The 12,520-nt window shown below is 42.2% G+C and overlaps 1 protein-coding gene across 2 annotated transcripts in view; it reads left to right on the top strand.

The window, feature by feature from the left end:
* The window catches only part of LOC122574900 (transformation/transcription domain-associated protein), a 24,540-nt gene extending 12,042 nt beyond the window's left edge, over positions 1 to 12,498 (top strand). For both annotated transcript variants that reach the window (XM_043743095.1, XM_043743096.1), the window contains 7 exons: positions 485 to 8,248; positions 8,425 to 9,783; positions 9,886 to 10,060; positions 10,135 to 10,366; positions 10,548 to 11,190; positions 11,299 to 11,512; positions 11,585 to 12,498. In XM_043743095.1, coding sequence (XP_043599030.1) covers positions 485 to 8,248; positions 8,425 to 9,783; positions 9,886 to 10,060; positions 10,135 to 10,366; positions 10,548 to 11,190; positions 11,299 to 11,512; positions 11,585 to 11,928 — 10,731 coding nt within the window. In that variant the 3' untranslated portion in view covers positions 11,929 to 12,498. The remainder of the gene's footprint in view (positions 1 to 484; positions 8,249 to 8,424; positions 9,784 to 9,885; positions 10,061 to 10,134; positions 10,367 to 10,547; positions 11,191 to 11,298; positions 11,513 to 11,584) is intronic.
* The last annotated feature ends 22 nt before the right edge of the window (positions 12,499 to 12,520 follow it).

Raw genomic sequence — 12,520 nt, 5'->3', positions numbered from 1 at the left:
GTGGCATCATCGCGACGGAAAGTCATTCTTTCGTGTGATCTCATTGACGAGAAAGAATAACGTCTTTACGATCAGTGAACATTTCACGTTTGTTAACCAAGAGTCGGACTTAGAGTTTGTGAGAACATACATCTGTTATCCCGTTGACCGCGGATTCGTTATCGAACCCAGGATCATTGTCATTAGCGTCTCGAGTATCCAATTACCACGGTTACTTGTCGATATCTGTAACAATCATATTTGCTCTAGTCAATATCTTCTCTATTGCATAACGACAATGTCTAATTACAACGAAGATTTCTTTCACGCCCTTAACCCCAGCTCTAATCATAACGCTTCTCCGACATATATAAAATATCCAAAACGTAGTACTCGATATAACATTTAGTGGATAAAACAAATCTCTACTTAAATTCTTCAATTATATTCACAAAAATATAAGTTTGCATGGACAGTCACGGTCTAATTAATCTTTTTCTTCCAGTACAATCTGATTCCCAAGGCGGTATTGTCGCTCAAAGTGCTTCAAGAATTACCGATTATAGTCGTACTTATGAATCAATTGTACAAACAGAACGTGCACCAGGATGTATCTGATTTCATCCCTCTCGTGATAACGACCATAACTTTGCAACCGAGTCCTCAGCATCGAGCCTCTCCTGGATTCAACAAGGAAGTCTTCGTCGATTTCATGGGTGCTCAGATCAAAACACTGTCATTCCTAGCGTACGTCATCAGAGTATACCAAGACGTAGTATCTCAACACAGCTCGATATTGGTGAAAGGAATCTTAGGTTTGTTCACGTTGTGTCCAATGGAAGTGGCGCATCTACGAAAAGAATTAGTAATTGCATCGAGACACATATTGGCGACGGATCTTCGGAACAAATTTATACCACATATGGAGTGTTTTTTCGACGAGGATATATTTATTGGACGAGGATGGACCACCCACGAATCTCTCAGACCTCTTGCATACTCGACCCTTGCGGACTTGGTTCATCATGTCAGGTTATTGTTACCATTAAGTGACGTGTCCAGAGCTGTACATCTTTATAGCAAGAATTTATTGGACCAAAGTCTTCCAACGGCCGTCCAGATGGTATCTTGCAAGCTGCTGATGAACCTAGTAGACACAGTAAGGCAAAGATCCGATGCTGAAAACAGTACTCAAGGAAGAGAACTTCTTATGAGGATTCTCTTAGTGTTCGTATTAAAATTCAAGACAATAGCGAAGATCTATATACCAATTTTGCGTAACAAGGCCAAGCAGATGACACCTCCCGGTCTAGACATCAAGACAGAGGACGTTAAACCAGCTGTCCCCGATTTGAACGAGGAGAAGGAGACTGGAAAGTCGAAATTCGGGTTTCCTTCTTCTCAAGCTATGAGCTATAACGTCGCCGATTATAGAAACTTGGTGAAAAGTTTGGTGCACGGAGCAAAAGCTATCACAGCGAACTGTATCAACAGCAAGACGGGTGAAGTGACGCAGTCTAATCAGTTTCAGACGAAAGAGACGTTGGTGTATATTAAATTGGTAAAATGGGCATTGCCAGCACTGGATATTTACACGATAGGTCCTCCAACCATCGGAGCTGTCGCGCAACAAGGCAGGCCAGCCCAATCTCAAACGATTCGAACGAGAGAAGAGAAGGAAGTGTTAGAGCTTTTTGGAAACGTTTTTACTCAGATGAATCCACAAACATTCCAGGAAATATTCTCAACTTCGATCGACTACATGGTCGAGAGGATCTTCAAGAATTGCGCGTTACAGATTATCGGAAGTGCCTTTCTGTCTAGTCCCACGATATCGTCTACATTCGCAACGATATTAGTCGAGTATTTGTTAGAAAGAATGGGTGACATGGGATCCAACGTAGAGAGAAGCAATTTATACTTAAGACTTTTTAAATTAGTTTTTGGTAGCGTGTCGCTTTTCCCTGCTGAGAACGAACATATGTTGAGGCCGCATCTGAATCAAATCGTCAATCGAGCCATAGAATTAGCCATGTCAGCGAAAGAACCTTACAACTATTTTCTTTTATTGAGAGCTCTTTTCAGATCTATTGGCGGTGGTTCTCATGATCTCCTGTATCAAGAATTCTTACCTTTGCTTCCCAATATGTTGGAGGGTTTGAACAGATTACAGTCTGGCTTACATAGACAACATATGAAGGACTTGTTCGTTGAACTGTGTCTGACAGTCCCTGTGAGACTCAGTTCGCTTCTACCTTATTTGCCGATGCTGATGGATCCTCTAGTTTCCGCGTTGAACGGAAGTTACTGTCTGGTCAGTCAAGGACTAAGAACTCTCGAATTATGCGTAGACAATCTTCAGCCTGATTTCTTGTACGAACACATACAACCTGTACGAGCTGACTTGATGCAAGCACTCTGGAGAACACTGCATAATCCTACTGACCAAGCTCATGTGGCTTTTCGAGTGCTTGGCAAATTTGGTGGTGGAAACAGGAAGATGATGATAGAGCCACAGAAACTCGAATACAACGATCGTGAGACTAATTCGCCAGCTATCGTCGTCTATTTCCAAGAACCCACGAAACCGATCGATTTCCCAGTGGAAAAAGTAATCGAGACCGCGTTCAATGCCTTGAAGTCTAACAACACGGATTCGTTTTATCGTAGACAGTGTTGGGAGGTGATCAGCTGCTACCTGGCTGCGTCATTGCGGCTCGATGACACCAATGCTATTCTACATAAGCTGTTTATGCATCCCAGCTTCAAAGAAGGAAAAATTTCACATCAACGAGGACCGCACTATCAATGCCCAGACACTGTCGCGAGAAACGTTCAGCAGACAGCTCTGACAGGATTGTTTGTCGCTGCAGAAATTAAAGAATTAAGACATTCCGTATTAGGTACCGTAGTATCCATCGTCAGACACTACACTATGGTAGCCATAGCGCAGCAAGCTGGTCCATTTTGCTTAACTGGAAGACAAGTTCGTATGCAGGGTCAAGATCCTCTCGTTTTGATCGATGCTCTGGCTGTCATCATGGGCCACGAAGAGAAGGAATTATACAAATCAGGACATCTAGCTCTGGTTTTAATTCTCGAAACTGCGACCAACATTCTTGGCTCCAAAGAAAGAGCCTGCCAGTTACCTTTAATGGAGTACCTGGCGGAAAAGATGTGTTCTTTGTGTTATGAGCGGGCCTGGTACGCAAAATTAGGAGGTTGCATCGCTATAAAGTTTCTTTTCGAAAGAATGGCGACCAAGTGGGTGCTGAATCATCTATTTGTATTCCTGAAGGCTCTCATGTTCGTGATGATGGATCTAACGGAAGAAGTCTCGAACGGTGCGATAGACATGGCGAAGGCAAATTTGGAGAAGATGCTGAGAGTCTGCGTAAACCCTGGGATTCAAGATGGCAACACGGAATTAATCGAGGCTCAAAATAAGAGTCTATACGAGGTTACCCATGAGCTAGTGAGACAGGTGACATCACCACACACTTTAGTTCGAGAACAGGCCATGTCTTCTCTGCGATTGCTCGCTGAAATACAGAATAAAACAGTCACCGAAGTAATGGAACCACACAAAGAAGTTCTGGCAGACATGATCCCACCTAAGAAACATTTACTCAGACATCAACCAGCCAACGCACAGATTGGTTTAATAGATGGAAACACGTTTTGTACCACGCTGAATCCACGTTTATTTACGATCGATTTAACGGAGCACGACGTGTTCTTCCAAGAACTTTTAGCACTCAGCGAGGCAGAAGACGCTAATCTGAATAAACTACCTTGTTATAAATCTGTCTCGAACCTTATACCACTTAGAAAATCAGCTCTGAGAGCTCTAGCCGCCTGTCATTACATCGTAACCTGTCGTGAAAGAATTTTCGGCGTTTTGTACAAAGCTTTGGAGAAACCGAACGCAGAACTGCAAGAGGCGGCCTTCGAGTGCATGCAAAAGTTCATAGCCGGTTTCCAGATCGACATGCAATCCGTCCACGCCATTATGCGACCTATGCTGTTAACCTTAGGCGATCATAGAAACCTCAGTCTAAACTGCGTTAAAAGACTTTCGTATTTAACGCAATTGTTTCCAAGTACGTTCAGCACTGCTCTTTGTGAACAACTGTTACAGCACTTGAAGAAGCTTTTGGAGAATCTAATTCAGGCACACAAAGGTATATCCAAGTCTGGCGAAAACGAACAGAAAATAGCCACCATTATAGGAATCTTTCACGAAATTCCTGCAGCCACTCCGATATTTATCGACATTCTCTGCAGACTCGTCTTGCAGACGGAAAAATCCTTAATGGTCGAAGTGTCCAGCCCATTTCGTATTCCTCTGATGAAATTCTTGCTACGATATCCAACAGAGACGCTCAATTTATTTTTACACGACAACAATATCAAAGATCAACAGTGGAGTAGGTACTTGGAATTCCTTATCAAACAAAAAGATGGAAAACCATTCCGTGATGTGTTACACGGTAGCACGACCAGGTTAATTACCATGCTGCTTGCACATTCTCAAACCAATTCGAACTTGAGTCACAGTGAGAAGAGCGAGCTTCAGCACCAAGCTATAAAAATCATCGCTATCCTAATAAAATTCGACGAACAGTGGTTATCGACTCAAAGTCAATTGGTAGGTGCATTGAAGCAAATTTGGTGCAACGACGAATATCAAGCTTTGCACAAAAAGGTCGAGAGCGTGGAATATTGCCATTGGAAAGAACCCAAACTTATTGTAAAAATTTTATTACACTATTTTCGTCACCATCCGAACGACATCGATTTGCTATTTCAATTATTGCGAGCTACTTGCGACAGATTCATTCCTGATTTCCAATTCTTACGCGACTTCTTAGAACATACAGTGGCACAAGAATATACAGTCGAGTGGAAACGAAGCGCTTTCTTCAGGTTCGTTGATCATTTCCCTACGAACAATTTGTCCCAAGAACTAAAGGCTAATGTATTACAATTGATCGTAATTCCTTGTTTCGCTGTGAGTTTCGAACGAGGCGAAGGCACGAAACTAATCGGAGGAGCACCGATGCCGTATCAAGACAATCCAGAGAACGTAGTTTCCGTGTTCATCAGCAAGATCATCGACCCGGACAATCCATTCGGTTCAGCGGACTGCGTTCGAATCTCGTTACTCCAGTTTTCTTGTCTTCTGGTCGAACAAGCTTCTCAACATATTCACGATGTCAGTAATAAGAGACAAGGTAATAAGTTGCGAAGGTTGATGACATTCGCGTGGCCGTGTCTTTTGGGCAAGAACTGTGTCGATCCTACAACCAGGTATCATGGTCACCTACTTTTAAGCCATATAATAGCAAAGTTCGCCATTCATAAGAGGATAGTTCTCCAAGTTTTTCATAGTCTCTTGAAAGCTCATGCACTGGATGCAAGAAACGTAGTGAGACAAGCATTAGAGATTCTAACTCCAGCAATGCCTGTCAGAATGGAAGATGGTAACACGATGCTGACGCACTGGACCAAGAAGATCATCGTGGAAGAAGGACATTCCATGCAACAACTGTTCCATATCCTCCAATTAGTAGTCAGACACTATAAAGTGTACTATCCTGTTAGGCATCATTTGGTGCAGCACATAGTTAATTCCATTCAGAGGCTAGGCTTTAGTCCAACCGCTACTATAGAGCATAGGAGATTAGCCGTTGAATTAGCAGAAGTGATCATAAAATGGGAATTGCATAGAATCAAAGACGAAGCAGAGAGCAACGAATCTAGTGGAAACAAGGCGATAGTGAGCTCTGTGAAACGACCTATGAGCGAAGATCCGACTGGAACCAAACGTATGACCGCTCAGACAGCGACAGGAAGTACAACTGTCCCTGTTATTTTACCTAGAATGGAACCAGGCTCTACCAAACCTATAGAAAGAGCTCACGCTGACGCTATCTTGAACTTTTTGCTTCGACTGGCCTGTCAAGTGAACGACGTTACCACGATTCATGGCAATCCAGGCGAACAACTCTCTCGACGCTGCGTGGCTCTGTTAAAAATGGCGCTAAAGCCTGACGTCTGGCCACAATCCTGTGATCTTATGTTAGGTTGGTTGGATAAGGTTTTAGCTAGCGTGGACAGCACTCAGCCCAATTATGGTAATATTTCAACAGCTTTAGAGGTCCTCACGTTTTTACTAGGTGTCATGAAAAGGGAACAGATCTTGTCAAGTTTCAAATCATTGCAACGAGGCATAGGCGCATGTATAGCGAGCAGCAATACCAAAGTCATTCGTTTGGTTCATGGATTATTATCACGTTTGATGACCATCTTCCCTGCAGAACCGACTTCTTCCACGGTCGCTTCCAAATACGAGGAACTAGACACTTTGTACACTACTGTTGGCAAATTTATCGTTGATGGTTTGGCCACGTACGAGAAGAACACCACAGCTACTCCAAGCACGTTGTTCGGAACTTTGATGATGCTCAAGGCAGCTTGCACGAATAATCCAAGTTACATAGATAGACTGATAACTCCGTTCATGAGAGTTCTTCACAGAATGGCCAAGGATCATCTGCATTCCGCCCAAGCGGATGCTAATCCAGTTGGCAGCGAATTGTTAATATTAAGCTTGGACCTCGTGAAGAATCGTGTAGTGGTGATGGGCGTGGAAATGAGGAAAACGTTCATAGGCTCGATTCTAGTCGGCTTGATCGAGAAAACTCAAGACATAAAAGTAATGAAAGCAATCACAAAGATGCTCGAAGAGTGGATGAAGAATAAAAACCCTATCGCCATGAACCAGGCTCCCAGTCTGCGAGAGAAATCAATTCTTCTGGTCAAGATGATGCAGTATGTAGAGAAACGTTTCCCTGATGATCTAGAATTAAACAGGCAATTCTTAGAGCTGGTTAATTATATTTATAGAGACGAAACTCTGAAATCCTCCGAACTAACGTCGAAATTAGAGCCTGCATTTTTATCCGGCTTAAGATGCGTTCAACCTCAGATACGAGCCAAGTTTTTCGAAGTGTTCGATGGCTCGATGAGAAGACGGCTTCATGACAGACTTCTGTACATCGTTTGCAGCCAAAGTTGGGACGCGATTGGTCCTCACTATTGGATCAAACAGTGCATCGAATTGCTTCTTGTCACTGCTAATTCGACCACTCAGATTCAAATGTCGAATCAGGATACCTTGTTACCGAGTATAACTTCTGTGATAAACATGGCAGACAGCGAGGAGCACAAGAACTTCATAATATACAGCTCTATAAAAGAAGAACCTCAGGATATCTCTGAAACGACTGATGTAAAAGACGAGATTCTGGATATGGATCTATCTAACATTGATTCTACGACTGTCCCAGAGGAAATCATCACTACCGGGAAAGCAACATTGACGCAGTTGATCGCTAAACAGGGTGAATTTATAGAGTACGCCAAGAAGATCAGAACAGAGCAATTGTTATTAGCTACGGCGCAACTTTGTCACATGGATACGAATTTAGCGGAACGTGTTTGGCTGGACACTTTCCCAAGGATTTGGAGTATTTTAGACGAACATCAGCAAAGCATCTTGACAGTTGAGATCGTGCCATTTATCTGCAGCGGCACCCACGTCATCCAGAAAGATTGTCATCCAAGTGCTATAGCCACGTTTGTCGAAGCAATTTCTCATTGTAATCCACCAGTGCCTTTGCGGCCAGCTTTGATGAAGTATCTGGGCAGATCTCACAATCTCTGGCATAGGATGACACTAAGTTTGGAGCAAATGGCATTCGACAATGGGAATAATCAATTCAAAATTAAGAGAGAGACAGACTGCTACGACTTCGAACCTGATAACAGTCCCCATTCTGAGATCCTGGATTCCCTGTCTGATATGTATTCCTTGCTGTGTGAAGAAGATATGTGGTCGGGCCTCTGGCAGAAACACGCTCATTATAAGGAAACTTTACAAGCCACTGCGTTAGAACAACAGGGATTTTTTGAGCAAGCACAGGGTGCTTATGACGTAGCGATGACAAAATTTAAGCAGGACTATGTGTCGACACCAGCACCGTTTAAAATACAAAGGGAAGCCATGCTTTGGGAACAACACTGGATAAGATGTGCAAAGGAGTTAAACCAATGGGACCTGTTATTGGATTATGGAAGTAAGAAGGCGGAGAAGAATCCTTTTTTGATTCTTGAAAGTTCTTGGCGTATTCCTAATTGGGCTATGATGAAGGAGGCACTTGCTCAAGTGGAACATAATTGTCCGAAAGAGATGGCTTGGAAGGTAAAATGTATTGGGTTGGCAACTAATTGGGTTGGCATTACCACTTAATGAGAAAATCCGCAATCACTTAGTTGCCAACCCAATACTTTTAATTCATTTCACCGCACATTCAAACACGCGATAATATTTCTTAGTACGTACAGTAATATGATTTTTGAAAAATTATATATTTGCAGGTGAATCTGTACCGAGGTTTCCTAGCGATATGTAACAGCGAGGATCAGCACCTAAACGCAGTGGAACGATACGTAGAACTAGCATCCGGTTTATGCATGCGTGAGTGGCGTCGATTACCTCACATCGTGAGCCACGTCCATCTACCGTTGCTGCAAGCAGCTCAACAGATCATGGAGCTTCAAGAAGCGATGCAGATCCACCAAGGACTATTACACGGAAGAAGCACGTCGTTGCACGATATGAAGGCTATCGTGAAAACATGGCGGAATCGATTACCCGTAATAGCCGATGACTTGAGTCATTGGTCGGACATTTTCACCTGGCGTCAACATCATTATACGTTCATCTCAAGTCACTACGATTCGCAGCAAGACCAAACGACCAATCACTCGATGCTTGGTGTCCACGCTTCCGTCCAGGCAATCATTCACTTTGGCAAGATAGCCAGGAAGCATAATCTATGTGGTGTGTGTTTGGATTCTTTGTCGAAGATCTATACGATACCCAGCGTGCCTATCGTCGATTGCTTCCAGAAGATCAGACAGCAGGTGAAATGTTATCTACAGATGGCTTCGGTTAGTGGTAAAAACGAATTGCAAGAAGGTCTAGAAGTCATTGAATCAACAAATCTGCGTTACTTCACTAAAGAGATGACTGCAGAATTCTATGCTTTGAAAGGCATGCTGTTGTCACAGATAGGTAGATCAGACGACGCGAACAAAGCCTTCTCAGCTGCAGTTCAATTGCACGATACATTAGTGAAAGCTTGGGCTTTATGGGGTGATTACTTGGAGCACATCTTCACGCGTGATGCACGCCAGATTTCTATTGGAATCTCGGCGATCACTTGCTTCCTTCACGCTTGCAGACACCAGAACGAATCCAAGTCCAGGAAATATTTGGCGAAGGTTCTATGGCTGCTCACTTACGACGACGATAAATCTTCTCTGATGGAAGCCGTAGAGAAATATGCTGTAGGTGTTCCTCCGATTCAGTGGTTACCTTGGATACCTCAGTTGCTGATGTGTTTGGTTAGACACGAAGGAAACGTGATTCTAAATTTACTGAGCCAAGTTGGGAGAATGTTTCCGCAAGCTGTGTATTTCTCCATTAGAACTTTGTACCTTACATTGAAGATTGAACAACGTGAGAGGTATAAGAGCGCGGAATTGGCTGCTGGAAAGAGTCAGGAAGGGGTGGAAGGTCGTGGAGCTGCGGGGAACGTGCAGCAACAAGGAGTACCTGAAACGGGACCAATTCGAGCCACGCCGCCCATGTGGAGGTGCTCGAAGATAATGCATATGCAGAGAGATATTCATCCTACTATTTTGTCTAGCTTAGAAGGCATCGTGGACCAAGTTAGTTATATAAATTATACCCTTTCTAAACTAGCTAGCCATAGCGTTAAAACAAATGAGAAATATGAATCAAGTGATTAATACCAAATTTTGATGATTCAGATGGTCTGGTTCCGAGAAACTTGGTACGAAGAAGTCCTGAGGCAGCTAAGACAAGGTCTGGCCAAGTGTTACGCGATAGCATTCGAAAATCGTGGGGCTGTGAGCGAAGCAACCATAACTCCGCACACCTTGAACTTTGTGAAGAAGCTGGTCTCTACCTTTGGCATAGGAATTGGTGAGTTCCGACACTGAATCTTTATAGCTATCTAAACTCTAGAATCTGTTAAAGAAGGATTTTTCAAATCCCAGAAAATATATCCTCCTCTCAAAATGTGAACAACACGTTCGGCTCGGCGGCTTCAGAGTCTCTGGCACGCAGAGCTCAGGCTACCGTCCAAGATCCCGTTTTCCAGAAGATGAAGGGTCAATTCAAAAGCGACTTCGACTTCACCGTACCTGGAGCGAGATTACTGCACAACCTGATCAGCAAGCTGAAGAAGTGGATCAAGATTCTCGAAGGAAAGACGAAGCAATTACCAAAGTAAGTATCATTTTGTAGAAATCTGTATTAGGTTGTGTGATAAGTTCTTTTAATGTCATATTTTTAATGTCAGAAAAATGAAAAATCATTCTTGTAAAAAATAGCAAATAAATTTATTGCACAACCTAATAAATTTCACCTCTACTCCAAAATCTAAATCTATCAACTTAATATCAAACAGGTCCTTCTTAATCGAAGAGAAATGTCGATTTCTAAGTAACTTCAGCTTGAAAACTGCCGAAGTGGAACTACCAGGCGAATTTCTCTTACCTAAACACTCTCATTATTACGTAAGGATAGCAAGATTCATGCCAAGGGTCGAAGTTGTTCAACGACATAATACAGCGGCTAGAAGATTACGAATTCGCGGACATAATGGACGTTTGTATCCGTATTTAGTTGTCAATGATGCTGGATTGGGCGATGCAAGACGCGAAGAACGTGTCCTTCAATTATTGCGAATGTTAAATCACTACCTGGCTAAACAAAAAGAAACCTCAAGGAGGTTCTTGCACTTCACCGTTCCTCGCGTGGTCGCGGTTTCACCGCAAATGCGACTGGTCGAAGATAATCCTGCTTCCGTTTCTTTGTTAGACATTTATAAACAAGGCTGTGCAAAATTAGGTATAGAACATGATGCGCCTATAGCTAGGTATTACGATAGATTGGCCACGGTACAAGCTAGAGGTGCACAAGCAAGTCATCAGGTGCTAAGGGACATACTGAAAGAAGTGCAAACAACGATGGTTGCCAAGACAATGCTCAGAGACTGGGCGGTGAAAACGTTTCCTGGCGCAACCGACTACTGGACCTTCAGAAAAATAGTAATATTACACGTTCCAATCAATTGAAATTTAATTTTGCTATACTAAGCGAGCACTATTGGATTGTTCCATGTACTAATTGATTCGTTTCTTTTTTCATTTTTATAGTTTACTCTACAACTGTCTTTGACTTGTTTCGCGGAATACGTGCTCCATCTGACACGATTGAACCCGGATATGATGTACGTGCATCAGGATTCTGGTCTCATCAATATTGCTTACTTTAAGTTTGACGTTGATGATACATCTGGCGAGCTAGATGCTAATAGACCAGTTCCCTTCCGATTGACACCAAATATTCTGGAATTCCTCACCAGTACAGGTCCGTGTAATTTATATTACTTTATTATACTTATGAAGATTATAAAATATTTGAACAATCGTTTTTAATTAGGTGTCTCCGGACCACTGACTGCAAGTGCAATTGCCACAGCTCGTTGCTTAGTCCAACCATCTTTCAAAGTGCATACGATTCTTCGTGCAATTTTACGAGATGAAGTAATCGCGGATCATAATAAGAAACAAGAGGATGCTGAAAATTCATCGCAAGCTCCAACAGATATGAAAGGTGAACTTCTGATAACGATGGTCACTCGAGCAGTGAACGCGATCGTTGGAAGGCTGAACTCTTTGGCCAACTTCGATGGAACCGATAGTAAAGTCAGCACGTTAGTCGCTGCAGCCAATAGTCACGATAATTTATGCAGAATGGATCCGTCTTGGCACCCATGGTTGTAATCGAGTTTTCTTAGGATCTACTTGTGCTTCCAATGCGAACAAATATAGGGAAATTGATGGATGTGGGTGATTCTCATAATTTGTGGAGAACTTGTATTATTGTTTGTACTAATTCAGTTTTCTATTGTGAGAAGCAGCTACAGTCATTGATGTTCTCTATACTTTGGACATCTACTATATCTATATCATTCTCTTCGTTTTTTTTTTCCTTTTTTTAAGATTTCAATCGATTAGTTTCCATATAATTTTGGTCCCAAGAGATACTGTACTAAGTTGTGTAAATATTACGCTGGAATATAAGGAATTATTTGTAAAGTATATGTTCGCGATTCGCTCGGAATGATCCGTTTATTACAGTTTTGCATTGACTTATTTCAATCAATCTATCTTCTTGTATCACACATGTTTATATCGTGTAAAAATTCTCAATTCGGGAATGTTCCATCTGTATCATTTACTGTACATACTACTTTTAAGTGTAATTTATAGTGATTTATCAGAAAGTGTTTATAAATCTAAAGAATGAGAAAGAAAAAGAGAGAAATAAATTATCTAAAAGAATTTTCTCAATTCTGTGGTAAATTCTTTACAG

Source organism: Bombus pyrosoma, linkage group LG14 (genome assembly GCF_014825855.1).
Source record: "Bombus pyrosoma isolate SC7728 linkage group LG14, ASM1482585v1, whole genome shotgun sequence".
In the NCBI taxonomy this organism is placed as follows: Eukaryota; Metazoa; Arthropoda; class Insecta; order Hymenoptera; family Apidae; genus Bombus; species Bombus pyrosoma.
The sequence above is the reverse complement of the archived record's forward strand: the minus strand, read 5'-3'. Positions and strand labels throughout refer to the sequence as shown.